This window comes from Stegostoma tigrinum, chromosome 24 (genome assembly GCF_030684315.1).
Source record: "Stegostoma tigrinum isolate sSteTig4 chromosome 24, sSteTig4.hap1, whole genome shotgun sequence".
Taxonomy (NCBI): domain Eukaryota; kingdom Metazoa; phylum Chordata; class Chondrichthyes; order Orectolobiformes; family Stegostomatidae; genus Stegostoma; species Stegostoma tigrinum.
In genome coordinates this window covers 19,331,159-19,352,332 of record NC_081377.1, presented here as the reverse complement: position 1 = coordinate 19,352,332, position 21,174 = coordinate 19,331,159, and the positions used below count along the sequence as shown (strand labels likewise).

General features: G+C 41.5%; 1 protein-coding gene across 2 annotated transcripts in view; it reads left to right on the top strand.

Moving 5' to 3' along the window:
• The window catches only part of rhbdl2 (rhomboid, veinlet-like 2 (Drosophila)), a 56,743-nt gene extending 37,056 nt beyond the window's left edge, over positions 1-19,687 (top strand). Inside the window, exons 5-8 of one of the 2 annotated variants that reach the window (XM_059654269.1) lie at positions 901-1,001; positions 5,674-5,734; positions 7,186-7,247; positions 16,768-19,687. In XM_059654269.1, coding sequence (XP_059510252.1) covers positions 901-1,001; positions 5,674-5,734; positions 7,186-7,247; positions 16,768-16,947 — 404 coding nt within the window. In that variant the 3' untranslated portion in view covers positions 16,948-19,687. The remainder of the gene's footprint in view (positions 1-900; positions 1,002-5,673; positions 5,735-7,185; positions 7,248-16,767) is intronic. The other variant, XM_048558381.2, reaches the window with a different exon arrangement.
• Positions 19,688-21,174: the final 1,487 nt, after the last annotated feature.

Genomic DNA, 21,174 nt, shown 5'->3' with positions numbered 1-21,174 from the left:
GACTGGTAAAACCTCACATCTCAGAGATTGTATAGGAACTCTCATTATTTTATTAAACCGAGTTTCTGTAAGTTAGTAATAACTACACATCCAATCAAAATGGGCCTTATACTTACAGTTCCTAAAACAGGAGCTTCTTGTGTTGTGTGTTGCAGCAACAGACTGGATGTAATAAGATTAATCATTTGGACTTTATGGTTTAGATTCTTAGCAGAAATGAAGGGGGCGGGAACCACATGAAATATGCCTGCCTAAATTGAGGTTCACTCAATCATTATCTAAAAATCTTGATGTTTACCCTGGCCTTTAAGTAATTGCAAGCTGGAACATATTTGTGCCCAGTGTACAGCTTTGTGCTGGATTATGGAGTGGTTGATTGTCCATTTTAAAGCATTTAAGGATTCAATACAATCAATTTCACAGGCTTGGGTGTCACTTCTTAAAATTTAAAATATGGCTGAGGGTGCAATACTGTAACAAGCCACTGATGTCCATCTCCAGATGCCTTTCCCCACAAGGTGGGGTCGAATGATTCTTAGGCCAGAAATCCGCCTGGTTCAAGGGGACATCTCTTTGACCACAGTACATGTCTAGTGGTTTAACAGTCAAGTGGAGAATTCAAGCACATACGCACAATACTTGTGTCAATTGGCAATTGTGCTTCATACTCTTTAGTGTGCAGTGCGTATTTATGTACATGAGAACATGACCAGAGTGATAAGGGGGGGAGTTGTATCAACTAAGAGGGTATGTTTAGAATTGTGATCAGACTAAACTTCTGTAACTGAGAGCTGTTAGCTCTGGTAACTTATGTTGAGCTAAGTTGAAATATTTCATGTTCTTGACTTGATGTTGGACAAGGAAATTTATGTTCTGTTTCCTGTTTTTGTTTTGTTGCAGGCTCATTGGCCAGCTCAATATTTGATCCAATGCTTCAATTGGTTGGAGCTTCAGGTGGAGGCTATGCTCTAATGGGAGGCTACTTTATGAATGCGTTAGTGGTAAGTCATTAGAATTAACTAATATTTCATTCATGTTGCTTGTTGGTGCTTTGGAGAGCAGAGAGGGAATCAGTAGAAAAAAGTTTTTAACAAATTAATGTATGTTTTTTACTTAAAGTGCCGTTTTTTAAATTTAAAACATTCATACCTAGATTACATTTTGGCAATGATGTAGGAACCAGGACACAACATCAGACAATACTGCCAAGACGGAAAATTGGGAAGACACTTTGTGTTAAACAGAAACTAGTACGTTATTAGCTGGTTTCAGAATAGGAGGGAAGATAATAACATCTAAGTTGGGTTTGCATCTTTTGTGAATGTTGTTGAGCTGGAGTTATCCACTTGGAACTATAAATGGATTATGGCCTCATAGGGTGGGGCAGGGTATTAAATATTCCCAAATACAACTTGTTCAGAAATGATAGAGAAGAAGGAAAAAGAGGAGGAGCAGCAGCAGTATTTATGAACATTAATATTAAATATTGAGCATTAAGAGAATGTCCCAGAGGAAGCTTGAGCTAAGGAACAAAAAGGGTACAATTGTATTGCTTGGCTTGATCTGTGGACTACCAACCTTGGGAATGATGTATAGAAGCGGATTTGCAAGCAAATTAGAGATAAATATAAGAATTGAAGCACATTTTTAATGGCTGACTTTAATTATCAGAATATAGAACACAAGAATACAGTGAGAGACTATACAGCTGATGGAGCCTGCTCCACTATTCTTTGAGTCTGAACTTCAGCTTTGACTATACTTCCTCACTACTCCCCATGTCTCTTGATTCCCTAAAGGGTCAAGCGTCTCTCTATCACACCCTAAAATGTGGAGCCTCCACAACTCTTTCAGGTAGAAAATAACAAATCAAGAGCAGAAAGTTTTCCTCTTCTCAGTTTTAAATAATTGACACATTATTCTAAATTTGTGATCATTTTCTCAATTCTCAGCAGCACACACAATCTTTCAGTGCCAACTCCATCAAGCCCCTTCAGAATCTTGAATGTTTCAATGATATCGCCTAACATTTTTATAAACTCAAGATAGTATAGGTCCTAGGGCAGCACAGTGGCTCAGTGGTTAGCACTGTTGCCTCACAGCTCCAGGGACCTGGGTTTGATTCCAGCTTCAGGCGACTGTCTGTGTGGAGTTTGCACGTTCTCCCATGTCTGCGTGGGTTTCTTCCCGGTGCTGTGGTTTCTTCCCATGGTCGAAAGATGTGCAGATTTGATGGATTGCTATGGTAAGTGCGAGTTACCAGGAAAGGGCAGGGGGATGGGTCTGGGTGGGAGGGTCTTTGGAGGGTCCTTGCAGACTCAATGGGCCAAATGATCTCCTTCCACACTATAAGGATTCTATTGTATGATACTAAGTTACTCATCTCTCAACCTAGGCCAATCCTTTCAGTCCAGGGTCCAATCCAGTGAACTTTCAGGACCCTTAGGAGCATTGATATACAGAGGGATCTAGGGGTGCAAGTTCATAGTTCCTTGCAGGTGGGCAAGGTGGTAGAGAAGGTGTCTGGCATGCTAGCCATCATTGGTTGGAGAGTTGAGTATAAAAGATGGCAAGTCATGTTGCACTTTAATTAGGCCAAATTTGGAGCACTGTGTGTAGTTCTGGTCACCACACTGTAAGAAAGCTCTGGAGGCTTCAGAGAGGGTATAAAAAGATGTTGCCTGGATTGGTGTGTATTGGCTATAGGGAAGTGTTAGACAAATTTGGATTGCTTTCACTGAGCGTTGGAGGCCAAGAGGGTGACCTGATGGAAGTATACAAAATTGTGAGAGACATGGGTAGAGTAGATATTCTGAGTATTTTTCTCAGGCTGGAAATGTCAACTACTAGTGGCATAGGTTTAAGGTGATAGGGAAAATACTTTATAGAGGTGATGTACAGGTAAATGTTTTAGACACAGATGGTGGTAGGTGACTGGAACATGCTGCTGGGGAGGTGGTAGAAGTGGATATGAAAGCAATGTTTAAAAGAGATGTAGACAGATACATGAACAGGCATATCCAAATATATGGACCTTGTGCATCGCAGGCAGATGTGATTAGTTAAGATTGGCATTCTGCTTAGCACAAACATAGTGGGCCAAAGGGCCTTTTCCTGTGCTTACCTGTTCTTATGTTCTATGAACAGCCTCCAGCACAAGTATATCCTTAACTATGGAAACCAGAACTGAACGGAGATTTTAGATGCAGTTCTCACCAAAGCCATAAACAATCACTTTGTAAAATGAACAAGCCATTTTCCTTCCTAATTGCTTGCTGTACCTGTATACTAACTCTTTGTATTCCTTGAATGAGCACAATTAGCTCTCTCTGAACATCAATTTTTAGAAGTTTCATGTCTTTTAATAACATTCTAATTCCCTATTCTTACAAGCAAAGTAAATAACCTCACACTTCCTCACATAACATTCTATGTACCATCTTGTTGCTCACCCCCATAACCTGTTTATGCCTATTTAAAGACTTAGAGACCTTTTATAACTTTTATTTCCACCTAGTTTTATACAATCCACAAACTTTAGTACATTATTCTCTGTCTCTTCATCTATCTTGTTCATATTGTTTGTAAATAGCATAGGCGTCAGTTCTGCCATGTTTGCACTGTACTCGTCACAGCTATGCCAACTGAAAATGATGTATTCATGCATGCTATTTGCTTCCTTTTCATAAACCAATTTTCTCACTCATTAAATCCACAAGATCTTATCTTGCCAATTAATCTTTCGTGTGCTGCCTTATCAAATGCCTTTTGGAAATCCTAGTATAGTTCATTCAAAAAACTCTGAAAATGTAATCAAACATGATTTCTCAATTGTGAAACTGGATAACTTTGATCATACTATGATTTTCTAAGTATATTGTGCAGGCTTTTTTAGTAGCAGACTCTAGTACTGGCCTCAGAGATAATGGGAATTGTAGATGCTGGAGAATCCAAGATAACAAAGTGTGGAGCTGGATGAACACAGCAGGCCAAGCAGCATCTCAGGAGCACAAAAGCTGACCTTTCGGGCCTAGACCCTTCATCAGCTTTTCTGGTGAAAGGTTTAGGCCCGAAACGTCAGCTTTTGTGCTCCTGAGATGCTGCTTGGCCTGCTGTGTTCATCCAGCTACACACTTTGTTATCTAGTACTGGCCTAATGACTTTCAGTCTAAGTGCAGTTCCCTTTTTATTTCTCTCCTTTTGTGAATAGATGTGTTACATTAGCTAACTGACTATTTGCTTGGTTCATTCCAGAATCTAGGGAATTTGGAAATCACAGCCAGAGATTCTACTATCCACTAGATCTGCAGTTTTCTCTCTTTTAGAATTTGAGAATGTTAGCCATCAGACCCTGGCCATTTGTTGGATTAGAATCTGATTAGTTTCTCAACTAGTTTTTCTCTTCTGAAAACACTTACCTTAATTTTCTCCATTTCATGGCCTAAGCTTCTATTATTCCTATTTGACATCTTCTGCACAAAATATTTGTTCAATGTCTTTTCCATTTACTCAGTTCACATTAATAATTTTTCCTGTCTCTTTGTCTGAGCTTTTACTTTGGCTACTCACCTCCTTTTTGTACATTTGTATGTGTTCCTAGAATCAATCGTAGTAATGTACCTTTGTATTATTTAAACCAATTTTTGGTGTGGAATTGAGGTAATGTAAAAGTTGTAATGTATTCGTATGTGGGAACTCATTCTCCGTGAACAAAAGGTTCCAGTTTTGTACCCTCTTTAAATTACACAGAACTTGGGAAGCCTGCAGTTCCCTGTTGCTTTCTCCATGGCAATGCCAACCAATCAAGACTCTTTTTCTGTAGTATAAACTGTTCTTATCATTTGAAATTTGGCATTCTTGCACAGATTGAGAGCTAGGATTATATGTATTCCTTTACTATGATTTTTATCACTTAGTTTGCCTCTCCAGTGGACTTGACCATTAGTAATCTTTGTGATAACATTGAGACAATTGAACATACCAGTACAGTTTTGACATAATTATTCAAGCCGGATCAGATTAATGAAATATTCTGATGGCCTTGATACATATTTTGTATTTTAAGAACGTTTGGATATCGCAAAGGACGAAGAAAGTTAAATATTCATGGAGAAACAGATATTCGTGCATTCCTGCCATTAAATGTTGTCGCAGGAAATTTAAATGTGCCTTTCCGCCTTAATAACTGTGAATTCTTCAGTGATTTGTGCATTCCTGAAAGTTAAAGAGGGTGACAAGCAAAGTGATCTCTTGCCTTTTAAGGGAAAATAACACAAACACTGGGAGCTATTTTCATTTACTTCCTGCATTAATATCTCTCTTCCTGAAGAAGTTATTTGCATTTTTGAGCACTTCAGCTATGTTCTTGTTTGCTATACTAAAGGTTTGTTTACTCCATTTACACAAGTCTGGAGGGGGAGCAGTTCTCATGAACTAAGCAGTAAATTGTAACATCATTGCAATGGACAGCATGGATCAGTTCACCAACATCAAGTACTAACTACAGGAGCAGTATTATCATCAGCGAATCTGCACTAGATTTTTGCCATTCATCCAGATCTTAGACATCAAGTCAGAAGTGACCAATGGAATTTATTTGTGTGGAAGAGCTAGTGAAAAAGATAATTTTCAAAAATAACTCGCTCCATAATATTTTTATTTGTTTGGTTGCAGAACTTTAGACAAATGGTGCCACTATTTGGTGTTTTCAGATTAGCTTTTATTCTGATCATAGGTAAGCATACTTTAAATTTTGTTTTACAGTTTTATCATTCTCTCCTTTCTAATTTCCTCTAATTTATCATCGCATAGAAGTCATCATGTGGGACAAAGGGGAATTTCTGATTTTAGAGGTGTATTTAACAACTGCCCTATGGTGACACTATATTGGGGATAAACTACTTTGGAGCTTTTAGTAACATCGCACAATTATCATCGTCTTGAATGGGAAGAGATTCACTGAGTTTTGGCCTCGGGCTTTGCTGAGTCAGGACAGTATTAAGTTAACATGCTTTTAACGATGATGGGTGGCTCCTGATTTCAGGGCTCTGAACCACATTCTGGTATTTCCTTATTTTTACCAGTACCTTTTAAGTATTTTGACTGGATTGGGAGGCATGCTCACATCCTGCAGTTGTGACCTGACTGGTTCCATTGTTGAGATAGGCATGTCTTCTTTTCTGCAATTGTCAAGGAATTAGCCTAATTAAAAAAAAGATACTTGTAGTTTGGGACACCTCAGAGATGTTGTGAACCATAATCTGCATTAGGGAACCTTTTCAAAGGTTAAAATCACTATGCCAACCTATGGCACATTAACCCACTAACCCACATGCCTATTGACCTATTATCGATTGTAAAGAACCAATTAATCCTACTGTGATGATAAGAAGTATTAAATAGAAAATTTTAAAAATCAGTCAGTCATTCATTCATTCATAAGTTTTCACCATTCTAAGAAAACTTACTTTAGTACTGGACTAGAAAAGAAACAATCCTATTGACCCTTAAAATCTCAGTTGCAGAATTAGTAAGCATTTGAAACTTGTAATCTTGTGTAAATAGTGTGCAATTGATAGCAGAGATTAGAGAGCCAAAGTTGTCAATTCAGTAATACTCTTCTTGATGCCGGGTTGTTAAACAAATTAATGGATTCTCAGGAACATGCACCAGTTGGTAGCCCATGTGACTATTTCTGCTCTCTTTCCTGGATCAGCAGGACCAACTCCAGTCTTCAACTGGACCCCAGCAAGGAAGATCCTACATTGCCAAGATTTCCTCCTGAGATAGGAGCAAACAGTTCAGAAATGTTCCTTTTACTTTTAGGTGTGTCGAAGATAAAAATCCAGGCCAATATCAAATCGGGAATACCAAATAAAATGTTCTGACTCATGAACAAATAAGTAGCATTCATTTCTAATAACATAAACTCCCATTGCATGTAATTTCCTTGATATTTTGTTTAATTAAACAGTTTGAAGTAGACAATTCCATGCAGGTGACTTGGACAGTTCACTTAAGTCCTTCTGTCATGAGGGATCTCAACCCATGCTTCTGCATTGACGATGTTTGGGAAATCCTGCCTTTGACATGTTGTAAATTTAGTCTTTTGGTGTCAAACGTCTATATTTTCCGGTTATTCAATTATATAATTTAAATTAATCATTTGAATATGCTTATTTGCAGTGGGTACTGATATGGGGTTTGCCTTATACAGAAGGTTCCTTGTTGGAGGAGATGGTTTGCGTGTAAGTATTCCAGATGTCTGTCTCAACCTCTCATTACTAAGACATTCTTGTACATAACCTTTAATACAATAGCTTACTAATTTAACAAAGTGTTTGCTTAACAGAAAGTATATTAATGCTTGATAATGATGACTTATGATTATTGGTAACACTTTCAGCTTTGAGTCAGATGTTTCTGAGTTCAGGTTTCACTCCAGAAGTTTGAATTCTTAGAATCTTAGTTAGAGTCATAGAGACATACTGCATGGAAACAGACCATTTAGACCAACTTGTCCTTGCCGAACAGATATCCAAAATGATCAAGTCCCATTTGCCAGCATTTGGCCTGTATCCCTCCAAACCTTTCCTGTTCATATACCTATCCAGATGTCTTTTAAGTGTTGTAATTGTACCAGCCTCCACCACCACATCTGGCAGCTTGTTCCATACATGGACCACCCTCTGCATGGAAAAGTTGCCCCTCAGTTCACTGTTAAACCTTTCCCCTCTCATCTTAAACCTATGCCTGCTAGTTTTGGACTCCCCTACCCTGGGAAAAAGACCTTTACTATTCACCCCATCTATGCCCCCTTACGATTTTGCAAATATCTATGAGGTCATCCCTCAGCCTCCAATGCTCCAGGGGAAAAAATCTCCAGTCTTTTTAGCCCATCCTTATAGCTCAAACCCTCCAGCCTTGGCAACATCCTTGTAAGTCTTTTCTGATCCCTTTCAAGTTTAACAACATCCTTCCTGTAGTGGGGAGACTAGAACTGAATGCAGTATTCTAAAAGTGGCTCACAAATACCCTGTACAGCTGCAACATGATGTCCCAAGTCACTACACTGACCTATGAAGGCAATCATGCTAATTGCCTTCATCACCATCTTGTTTATCTTTGACTCCACGTTCAAGGAACTATGCACCTGCACCTCTGAGTCTCTTTCTTTGGCAATACTCTCCAGGAGTCTACCGTTAACTGTATATGTCCCACCTGGTTTGCCTTTCCAAAATGCATCTACCACTCATTGGCCCATTGGACCATCTGATCAAGGTCTTGTTGTACTTTAGATAACCTTCTTCACTGTACACTACACTATCAAAATTTTTTCTTTATTCATTCACGGGATGAGGGCGTCGCTGGCTAGGCAGCATTTATTGCCCATCCCTGATTGCCCAGAGGGCAGTTAAGAGTCAACCACATTGCTTGGATCTGGAGTCACATGCAGGCCAGACCAGGTAAGGATGACAGTTCCCTTCCCTAGAGGATATTAGTGAACCAAAGGGTTTTTCCCACAATCGATTCATGGTTATCATTTGGTTCTTAATTTCAGATAGTTATTGAATTCAAATTCTACCATCTGCCGTGGTGGGATGTGAATCTGTTATCTGGGTCTCTGATCAGTCTAGCAATAATACCACTAGGTCATCGTCTCCTCTCAGCTGCAAACTTAATAACCATACCTCCTATATTCACATCCAAATCATTTACATAAATGATGAAACTCAGTGGATCCAGCACTGATTCTTGTGGCAGACTGCTGGTCACAGACGCCCAGTCCAAGGAAAATCCCTGTACCAACTCCCTCTGTCTTCTACCTTCAAGCTAATTTTGTATCCAATTGCTTAGCTTCCCCTAGTTTCCATGTGATCTAACCTTGCTAACCAGTCTACCATGCGGAACCTTGTTGAATGTCTTGCTGAAGGCCATATAGGCAACTTCTACTACTCTGCCTTTATCAATCTTCTTTGTCACCTCTTCAAAAAACTCAATTAAGTTGGTCAGACATGGTTTCCTCTGCACAAAGCCACATTGACTTTCCAAATGCATGTAAATCCTGTCCCTCAGAATCCCATCTGCCAACTGACCCATTACTGATGTCACTGGTGTATAGTTCTCTGGCTTTTCCTTATCACCTCTCTCAAATAATGGCACTGCATTAGCCAACCTGCAGTCTTCTAACGCCTCATCCCTGGCTGTCAATGAGAACAATATCTCAGCAAATGGCCCAAAAATCTCTTCCCTAACTTCCCACAAAGTTTGGGATACGCCTGATCGGGTCCCAGGGATTTATCTATCTTTATGCGTTTTAAGACCTCCAGCACCTCCTTTTCTATAATACGAACACTTATCAAGACATCACAAATTCCTTAGCATCAACATCCTTCTCCACAGTACCTACTGACACAAAATATTTCAGTGGAACCTATGGTTCCAAACATAGCTGGCCTCATTGATCTTTAAAGGACCCCATTCTCTCCATATTTACTCTTTTGGCCTTAATGTAGAATCTCTTTGGATTCTGCTTTACCTTATTTGCCAAAACGATCTCATATCCCCTTTTTGCCCTCCTGATTTCCCTCTTTGTTACAATGCTACAGCACTTATACTCCTTCACTTGATCTCTGTTGTCTATCCGGATGTGAGTTTGCTCGCTGAGCTGGAAGGTTAGTTTTCAGATGTCTCGTCACCATTCTAGGTAACATCATCAGTGAGCCTCCGACGAAGCGCTGGTGTTATGTCCCACTTTCTATTTATCTGGTTAGGTTTCCTTGGGTTGGTGATGTCATTTCCTGTTCTTTTTCTCAGGGGATGGTAGATTGGCTCCAAATCAATGTGTTTGTTGATGGAGTTCCAGTTGGAATGCCATGCTTCTAGGAATTCTCGTGCGTGTCTCTGTTTGGCTTGTCCTAGGATGGACTGTTGTCTATACCTGAATTATGCTTCCTTCTTTTTCTTGACCAAAGCCTCAATGTTTCTATTTATCCAGCATTCCCTACACCGACCAGCCTTGCTCTTCACACAGATGGAACATACTGTCTCTGAACTCCTGCTATGTATTTGAACTTATCCTTCAGCATATGACTGAATGAATGCATCATTGTCGTAAAAATATCTTTCAAATGTAACATTGAACTAAAACACAATCTGTCCTCTCAACCGGAAATAAAGAGTTCCATGGAGGTACGTGAAGAAGATCAGCAAGATTGTCCCTTTGTCCTCACCAGTGGTAGGATTTTACTGACCTTGAGTTGGCCGGTTGGGAAACAGTGGATGGGAAAATGAGTAGGAAGTTGCATTGGGTTTTCACCCCCAAAATATCCCACAGCCAGGAAGGTTTCCTAGTAGTGAGATAGGCCTCTCAGCTGCGCACTAACTATAATGTGTGCTGTAGGCTCTTTAAGTAGCTCCAGGCTATTGATTTTTTAGCATTTAGCATTCCATTTGTGAACTCTTAATCCTAATCCAAATGGCAGAAATTTTAAAAAATTGTTCAATTTATTGTATTAATAGTTAAGATCGTCATCTGAGAAGTTTGAGTTGGAATTGCGGTCAATATCTAAGAGAGAAAGAACTTTTAATGTTATTTGATTTTAAAGATGTTTGGGTCCGGTAAAGGAAATAATATAGGATCCTCTAGGCTAACACTGATCATAATATGATAAAACGTCAGATTTTTTTTGATGGTGAGAAATTTGTGTCTGAAACTTCAATCAAGGCAATTACAAGGATTTGAAGACAGAACAAACTCAAGTGAACTGGGACAGTAAGTTAAAGATGTAAGATAGTAGAAAAGTAATGTCAGAAATTTAAGGAGATGTTTAAGACTTTCAGAAAAAATTCCATTGAGAAAGAAAGACTTTATTAGAAGATGCAGAATTTGTGATGAACTAAGGATGTTTCAGATGGTATCAAAGATGCACATTGCTGTAAAAGTAGGCCAGAATATTTTCAAAAACAGGAAATGATGACAAAAAAATGTGAAAGAAGGAGAATTTGAGGTATGAGAGAAAATAGCAAGAGATGTATTACAGGTGGTGAAAGCCTCTACATATATAAAACATAAGAGTAGCAATTGTTCCTTAATGAGTGAAATTGGGGAATTAATAGTGGGGAAAAATATCATGGGTTAATGAATAAAACAATTAATATATCTTTGAACAAATATTTTGTATTGGTTTAAAATTAAAAGGAGCAAAAATCACCTCAAGGACAGTAGAAAATCATGGGACAAAATAGAGGAAAAATATTCATGATTGTTGCAGGCGAAGTACCACAAGAATGAATGTGATGATATGTTGGCTAATCCCCTCAACAGATGGTCCTCATCCTAAGGCACTAAAGAAAGAGAGCATTACAGGGCAGGCTGTGATGTAGTGGTCATGTCACTGGACTAGCAGTCGAGAATCCCAGGCTAATATTCTGGGTGTATGGTTTAAAGCCCATCTAAATAAATAAAATTAAATAACATCTGGAAATGAAGAATGACAACCATATAATGTCAAAATGTCATTTAAAAAATCCATTAAGTTCATTAATGTCCTTTAAAGGAGGTAAATCTGCCATCCTTACCTGGTCTGGCCTATATTTGACTCCAGACTCATAGCAATGTGGTTAACTACCCTCTGAAATGCTGTAGCAAGTCACTTTGTCCTATTAAACTGCAAAGTCTACAGAAAGGAACTCAACTACATGGACTACCTATCACTGATCTGCTACCTGAAATGACAACAGAAAATGTAGACTTGTCGACCCTTTAAAGTCCTCCTTCTCGACTTTTCGGGCTGTCCAGTGAAGCAGTAACTTGACATACTCAAAGAATTCTGGCCTGCCCCTGCTCGTAATTCTTGTTATCTTGCAATCTTATCAAGTTACTCATGGTTGACAAGCTGATAAGGCCACTTTTACAGTATCATCCAAAATCAAAATTACTCTTATGCCATTGTTAACATACAGTAACACCTCATTACCAAGCTGACTTTCCTGTGCTTTATGCTTTATAATGAGCAATGCACACTGACTGACACAGTGAGAGGCAATAAACCCAATGACATTTGACTTGAGTAATCAGTTGTGGACCTGAGTACCTGCAAGGTTCATTGCTCAGATTGTTAAGAAATAAATAGGAACGATTTGATACCTGGCCTTATTTGCTCGGAAACATTCTGATGGTTGCAGCAGCATCTCTATTTGTTTATATCCCTCACCATTCCACATCCTATTCCGCCTTTCTTCTTTTCTGCTTTTATAGAAATTAATATTTTTTTGGCTTTACTTCCTCACTTCTGCTGAGAGTTTATTTAATTCTTACATTGAAAAAATTGAACTACAGATACACACACAAGGTAAGAGCAAAGCTATTCCTGTGTATGTGATAATTGGATGGGAGTATATGTAATTTTATGACTCATAGGAGCTTAAAGGCTGTATTGCATTTTGAATAATAGGCATAGCCCATAGGAATAATACTTTTCTTGTTTGTTCTCAAGGTGAGCACACTATAAATCACCTGGGTGTACAAATTGAAGTGCCAATGCGGAGCCTATTGCATTACCATGTGACAAAATTTTACCACGTGTCTTTCACAATGTGAAATGATATTCATTTAGAGATTAACATGAGAAAGAGTTGTACACTGCCTCATGATAAGAGGTGAAAGAAGACATGGAACTAAATGGTTCCATTTAGAAAGAAACCAAAGAGATCTAATTCTGAAGTCATTAAGTCCCTGGAAGATTTAGCAAAACATGAAATAGAGAAACAGCATAAAATTCTTATTGGGATTCCTACTTGTAACATTGTAGAAAATGCAGAATTACAGTTTACAATTATCATTGTCAGTTTCATCTAATCGTATGCTTATTGAAACCACAGCCAGTATGTGTGTAATAATTGCTAATTACAACAAGTGATAACTGAAATAATTCCACAGAGGCTGGTATCCTGTCTCCAATCACCTTTTATTTACACATGCATAATACTTGACACTGGTCTGGCTTCCTCAGAACCAGCTGTCAGAGAGAAAGATCCTGTGACACTCCTGTTTATATATCTATGATAATGGGAACTGCAGATGCTGGAGAATCCAAGATAATGAAATGTGAGGCTGGATGAACACAGCAGGCCCAGCAGCATCTCAGGAGCACAAAAGCTGACGTTTCGGGCCTAGACCCTTCATCAGAGAGGGGGATGGGGTGAGGGTTTTGGAATAAATAGGGAGAGAGGGGGAGGCGGATCGAAGATGGACAGAAAAGAAGATAGGTGGAGAGGAGAGTATAGGTGGGGAGGTAGGGAGGGGATAGATCAGTCCAGGGAAGACGGACAGGTCAAGGAGGTGGGATGAGGTTAGTAGGTAGGAGATGGAGGTGCGGCTTGGCATGGGAGGAAGGGATGGGTGAGAGGAAGAACAGGTTAGGGAGGCAGAGACAGGTTGGACTGGTTTTGGGATGCAGTGGGTGGAGGGGAAGAGCTGGGCTGGTTGTGTGGTGCAGTGGGGGGAGGGGACGAACTGGGCTGGTTTTGGGATGTGGTGGGGAAAGGGGAGATTTTGAAGCTGGTGAAGTCCACATTGATACCATTAGGCTGCAGGGTTCCCAAGCGGAATATGAGTTGCTGTTCCTGCAACCTTCGGGTGGCATCATTGTGGCACTGCAGGAGGCCCCATGATGGACATGTCATCTAAAGAATGGGAGGGGGAGTGGAAATGGTTTGCGACTGGGAGGTGCAGTTGTTTATTGCGAACCGAGCGGAGGTGTTCTGCAAAGCGGTCCCCAAGCCTCCGCTTGGTTTCCCCAACGTAGAGGAAGCCACGCCGGGTACAGTGGATGCAGTATACCACATTGGCAGATGTGCAGGTGAACCTCTGCTGAATGTGGAATGTCATCTTGGGGCCTGGGATGGGGGTGAGGGAGGAGGTGTGGGGGCAAGTGTAGCATTTCCTGCGGTTGCAGGGGAAGGTGCCGGGTGTGGTGGGGTTGGAGGGCAGTGTGGAGTGAACAAGGGAGTCACGGAGAGAGTGGTCTCTCCGGAAAGCAGACAGGGGTGGGGATGGAAAAATGTCTTGGGTGGTGGGGTCGGATTGTAGATGGCGGAAGTGTCGGAGGATGATGCGTTGTATCTGGAGGTTGGTGGGGTGGTGTGTGAGAACGAGGGGGATCCTCTTTGGGCGGTTGTGGCAGGGGCGGGGTGTGAGGGATGTGTTGCGGGAAATGCGGGAGACGCGGTCAAGGGCGTTCTCGACCACTGTAGGGGGGAAGTTGCGGTCCTCGAAGAACTTGGACATCTGGGATGTGCGGGAGTAGAATGCCTCATCGTGGGAGCAGATGCGGTGGAGGCGAAGGAATTGGGAATAGGGGATGGAATTTTTGCAGGAGGGTGGGTGGGAGGAGGTGTATTCTAGGTAGCTGTGGGAGTCAGTGGGCTTGAAATGGACATCAGCCACAAGCTGGTTGCCTGAGATGGAGACTGAGAGATCCAGGAAGGTGAGGGATGTGCTGGAGATGGCCCAGGTGAACTGAAGGTTGGGGTGGAAGGTGTTGGTGAAGTGGATGAACTGTTCGAACTCCTCTGGGGAGCAAGAGGCGGCGCCGATACAGTCATCAATGTAACGGAGGAAGAGGTGGGGTTTGGGGCCTGTGTAGGTGCGGAAGAGGGACTGTTCCACGTAACCTACAAAGAGGCAGGCATAGCTGGGGCCCATGCGGGTGCCCATGGCCACCCCCTTAGTCTGTAGGAAGTGGGAGGAATCGAAAGAGAAGTTGTTGAGGGTGAGGACGAGTTCGGCTAGGTGGATGAGGGTGTCGGTGTAGGGGGACTGGTCGGGCCTGCGGGACAGGAAGAAGCGGAGGGCCTTGAGGCCATCTGCATGTGGAATACAGGTGTATAGGGACTGGATGTCCATGGTGAAAATGAGGTGTTGGGGGCCAGGGCATTGGAAGTCCTGGAGGAGGTGGAGGGTGTGGGTGGTGTCACGGATGTAGGTAGGGAGTTCCTGGACCAAAGGGGAGAAAATGGAGTCCAGATAGGTGGAGATGAGTTTGGTGGGGCAGGAACAGGCTGAGACAATGGGTCGACCAGGGCAGGCAGGTTTGTGGATTTTGGGAAGGAGATAGAAGCGGGCCGTGCGGGGTTGGGGAACAATGAAGTTGGAGGCTGTGGGTGGGAGGTCCCCTGAGGTGATGAGGTCATGAATGGTGTTGGAGATGATGGTTTGGTGCTCGGGTGTGGGGTCATGATCGAGGGGGCGGTAGGAGGTGCTATCGGAGAGTTGGCGTTTGGCCTCGGCGACGTAGAGGTCAGTGCACCATACTACCACTGCGCCACCCTTGTCTGTGGGTTTTATGGTGAGGTTGGGGAGGGAGCAGAGGGCTGCCCGTTCTGCGGGGGAGAGGTTGGAGTGGGTGAGTGGGGTGGAGAGGTTGAGGCGGTTAATGTCTCGACGGCAGTTAGAGATGAAGAGGTCGAGGGAAGTTAGGAGGCCTGGGGGTGGTGTCCAGGAGGAGGACTTGTGTTGGAAGCTGGTGAAGGGGTCAGTGGAGCGAGGGTTAGGTTCCCGGTTGAAGAAGTAGGCGTGGAGGCGAAGGCGGCGGAAAAACTGTTCTATGTCCAATCGTGGCTGGTATTCATTGATGTGTGGTTGCAGGGGACAAAGGTGAGCCCCTTACTAAGGACTGACCGTTCGTCCTCGGTCAGTGGGAGGTCTGGGGGGATGGTGAAAATGCGGCAGGGTTCAGTATGGCTCTCCTCTCTGGGGTTGCTGGCTGTGGAGGTTGTGGGCGGAGCAATGAGGTCGTTGGCCGTGGGCGGGGTTCTGTCGGTGTCAGCCGTGGGCAGGGTTCCGTCGGCATCAGCCGCGGGCGGGGTTACATCGCCGGTGGGAGGAGCGGGGTGGGCAGCAGCGGCTGTGGTGAGGGTGGTGTGTGAGGTGTTGTAACTGGAAGTGGAGGCGGTGACTGCAGCAGCAGTCCCAGAAGTGGTGTGGCCGGCGGAGGCGGATGTGACATCATCGGTGGGGTCTCCGGCCGTGTCCTCATGGTCAATGGGGGCGGGTGCATGGTGGGGGAGGGGCAGGGACAGACTCGGGATTTGGGAGGCGCAGGAATCCTCTTGTGGGTGGCAGGAGCCAGTGAGTTTGTTGCACTTACGATTTTTGGTGTCCAGTAAAGCTGAGTGAAACTGGGTGTTCAGTCTGTGGGTCAGCCAGGGCTCCCTGATTGGACCAGGTTAACAGCCCCAATCAGGAGCTCATATTTTATCATGTCCATCTGGCTGACCTCATTATAATCACTACAATAACCACATTCACTGGCTTAAGGGATAAAATATATGGCCAATGCCAGTGCTAAATGTTTACTTTTTTGTGTGTAGGAGAGAATAGCTTCTTTCATACAAAAGGAATTTTTTCTTCATTCATCAACGTGTAAAAAAGTAGAAGACTACTTAGTACCCACTTCAACTTTTTCAGTCATGGTGAATGGATAAAAATACAGCACAAGGTTTCTGAGTCCTTCTCCTGAACCATTTCCGCCTGCAAACTGCAGACATTGTGTCTGAAAGTGGAAGTGGATCAGCACATTAGTCCTATTTTTGCCAAGTGAATTTAATGTTCCTGCTGCCAGTTAGAAATGATGAACTCAAACTATTGATATGCTGGCATTAAATAGAATTACCACATGATTTTATTTGATCTGCCATATTGCAGTGACATTAAAAATGATCTTTAGATTATTTGTTCTAACATCATGCTTCTACTCCCTACAGGTATCATTTGTGGCTCACATTGCAGGCGGTCTAGCTGGAATGACCATCGGCTATGTGGTTTTCAGCTGCTACAATCAGAAACTCTTAAAGGATCCCAGATTTTGGGCTTCAATATTAGCATATGTTTCATGTGTAGTGTTTGCCATCATTTTCAACATCTTCCTGTCTCCTGCTACTTAAACAATAGAGCCGGAATAGCTTGGTCATATGCTTTTTAAAATGTACAGTAAGGCAGACAGATTATTCATCAAATGGTCATGACAAGGAACACCTTGTCGCTCCTGAAGGGCTGTGGAACAAACATTTCCGCAAACAATGTAGTGATTTATTTTTTGCCCTTTAACGCTGGCAGTGTTTGCAGAGTTGACTTTAATGAATCATCATCTCTTAACAACTTGTGCTTTGTCTTGAATATAGAGAAAGAGAAGAATATATAGAGAATTGATGGCCTTTTTTGATAAATTACATAGTACAATGTTATAATATGCGACCTTCTTACAGTCCTTTTTTTTGTTATGTTGAAGTATTGTAAAGTTTTATTGATTCCAGTGCTGAAATTACAATCTTTAGTGTACTTACGTGTTCACATTTTTGAATGGATGAGCAGCAGACTGAATAACACACCCCAGGCATGATTTTCATTCCCAAGTTAGATATGAAAGAGAATCTAGCTCAGCAAATCCCACCTTTCAAAATGGCCATAATTCTGATGTTCAGTCCAGGGAGTTGGATGGATTGGGAGTTGCACTGAGTGACCGAGGTGAATCTAAGAAGCTGTGTTGCTTTATTCCCATCTCCTCCTCATCATGGCTCCTCATACCCCTTGTGCCATTCAATGCCTATCTATCCATCTCTCAAAGCTGGTAAACTGTGTTCATTAACACACTCCCTTTTTGACCTTATATTGCCCCTACGCCATCCTATTCTCATCTATCCATCTCCCACAGTCTCTTCAAGTTTATGTGCCCCCATGTCACTGATCATTCCAATGGCTATTAAAGCCCCTTTGCCAACTCATGACAACTCACATCTCCCAATATCTATCTATTATCCTTCCTTCTGTGAAAAAAAACTAATAAAAAAATCTGGTACTGTAATATTCAATGGCATGCAGTTGCAAGCTGAGAGCTGCTAGCTATGGATAAAAATACAAGGATACAAAACTATAAGTTATCAGTTCCCAAGAAGGGACACCACAGGCTTTAGGCCTTGACACTTTAAATAATACATGGGAAGACATATGGGATCACCATACCAGTTGACGTAGGAGTTAACTTGCCTGCAAGATAGCAAGGAAAATTAATGCTCACAGCTCCGCAAGGGGGTTGTTTATCCATTGAACATTTGTGCCTTGACAGATGTTATTAAAATACCAGGGACATCATTAAAATACCAGGGAATATGATTGCTATTCAAAAGCCAGATAAACTATCATGTTAAGAACAAATTATAGCCTGTATTACAATTTAACCTGATTGTGTAGTATATACATGCCTTCACACTAATTGTATATTACCCTTAGACAGGGGTACCTATATAGTGATTGGTTAGTTGTACTTGTATGCTATGCAAGATGCCAACCTAATCAATAGTAACGTCCGAATTTAGATAATTCTACACCTCATAATTGCTAAATGTTAAATTCCTGTAACTGAATTCAAAACTTTAACTGACTCTGTAATCCTTTGTTCCAGGTCTCCATTGTGTTAGGTTCAGATACTCTTTACACCTTGCTATAGCAAGAAATAATGGCTGTTTTAAACACCCAGAAAATCTCTGTCGACTCAGAGTCTGCAGGTAAGGGTCAGAGGATAGCATGGCAACTATTAAATCCTGGAAATTCCTACAACATTACCCATGCCAACTAAACTAGTGTGGGTAAAACTCAGGAGTTATGAAGATAGTGTCTGTTAAAGATCTCAATATTAGAAAAAAAACTGCTTTTACTGATTTGAGAATAATGTCAATATACTGAAATTCCTTCAACCAATCCCTTAATACCAACAAACATTTCCATTCAATAAGCAGTTGGAACTATCCATCAAACTGTTCATTTGTGAGACCCCCCATTGTAAAAATGGGAAAGCAGCACAAACCTCTAATAATTTTGTGTAATGGGCACACTGAAATACTTGCAGCTTTTTTTTCATTCCTCACTTCTTTTTTAGGAAGTTCCTTGAAAACCCAAGCAATCCCAATTAATTTATGAACTGTTTATGCATAAGTGTACGTTTTCAAAATCACAAAGGATGCCTTATCCTGTTCAATGGGTGGCTTGCCTCTACCAAAGGAATCTTGGGACCACATCCAAAGGTGTACCTTACCTCTCCAAAAGGGAAAAGATATAAAACTTTCTTTCAGTCCTCACTCCACTCTCTTTTAAGGTACACAATCTCCGTGCACCATCCAAGCCAAAATGAACACTACATTCCATTTAGTAAAGCACTTTCATTCACAAGAACACGTTTTGATTTTTTTGATAAGGGAATCAAGATTTATCTACACACTCAAGGTTCGAGACTCCAAAATCCAATTTCAATGGAGGCAGCTGGTAACTTAAATGGCTCGTTGATCTGCTGATCAGCCCCAATCTGCCCCTTTGAAAATGAGAAACACTTGAGTTCGAGGAATGGACTTGAGATTCCTGATGTCTTCTGGCATTTTTTTTTCCAACAATTGGAAAATAGATTTTGGAAATAACATCGAGCTGATGAAGTGTGAAAAGAAGAATAATTCCAAGCAGTGGTGGGAGTTGGTCAGTGAGGTGGGAGGAGTGGATAGGTGGGAGAGAAGGCGGACAGGTCATGGAGGCGGGGATGAGGGGACGAAATAGTCTTGGGATGAGGCTGGCGGGTGGGGAGATTTTGAGGGTGGCCAAGTCCACATTGAGGCTATTGAGTTGGAAGCTCCCGAGGCAGAATATGAGGTGCTGCTCCTCCAGTTTCTGGGTGGTTTGGTTGTGACACTGGAAGAGGCCCAGGATGGACATATCATTCAGGGAGTGGGAGGGGGAGTTGAAGTGATGCAATGATTTGGATATGAAAATAGAAGGTGTGGTTAGTAAGTTTCCCAATGATTGAAGGTGTAGTAGCCAGCCAAGAAGGTCACCTCAGAATACAATGGGACATTGACAAGGGCCAATAAACTGAGGAATGGCAGATGGTGTTGAGGTTAGACAAATGTGAGGTGCTACATTTTGGAAAGGCAAATCAGGGCAGCACGTTTACACTCAAGGTTGTGGGGAGTGTTGCTTAATAAAGAGACACTGGAGTGCAGTTTCGTAGTTCCATCAAAGTACAGCCACCGGTAGAAAGGATATGAAGGAGACATTTGGTGTGCTCGCCTTTATCGGTCAGTGCATTGAGTATAGGAGTTGGGAGATCACTTAGCAGCCATATAGGACGTTGGTTCGGCTTCTTTTGGAATACTGCAATCGATTTTGGTCTCCTTGCGAGAGGAAGGATGTCGGCGCAACATTGAGGGCCGAAGGGCCTGTTCTGCGCTGTATTGTTGTATGTATTGTATGTATTGTATTTTTGCCACAATGGAGACACCTTCCAACAGAATGAAAATTAGGTCCCAGTGTGACCAGATTGGATGAATTGAATTTAATAAAGTAAATCCTGCAAGTTTGTCTGGATGTTGGTGTAAAACTCTCAGTCACTTTTTTCAGACAGACTGCATCTTTAGACTTTTACAACACTATTTCCTGAACCACCATCGTTGTCCAACAATTTTTCCTCTTAATGTTCTTCCAGTATTATGTTTATTTGTTTTATCACAATATATACTATAGGAACTGATAGTTTGAGTCTCAGGTTTCAGCACATGCACTCATCATGCTTTTGCAGATAACAGTTTACTGAATTTGCTAACTTTATTAATTGTATTTGTCTAATTTTAATCTTTTAAAATTTGAAGTATAACAATTCAAGGTAAATCATTATTATATTGTTGTGACCTTGAATTTAAAGTTTGTTTTTTAATTTTAAAGGGTTTTTGTATACTTTTGTTGTTAAAAATTTAATGGAAAAAGAATTCTGCTCGGCCACTTAGGACCTGCATTTTAATCTATTTTCATCTGTCGTTTTGTGTGATCACAGTTTCTCCAAATGGTCCGGTGTTCTGATCACTTTGGCCAAATTTGTGATGCAATTTTCCATTTGCCACTTCTATTCCTGTTAGATTGGACGGCACCATTTTTATTTTTGTTTCAAACTAAGTCTGCTCCAGTCCAAATTCTCCTCTTACTGTATGTGTACTACTATAAGCATTTGATTAGTTTTGTAATCATTTTAATGCAATTTTTTGTACATTGAGATGTGAAATAATATTCAAATAATTGATTACATGTACATGTTTTGTTAGTAAATAAAGATAACTACCATGGGACAATGTTCCCTGAAT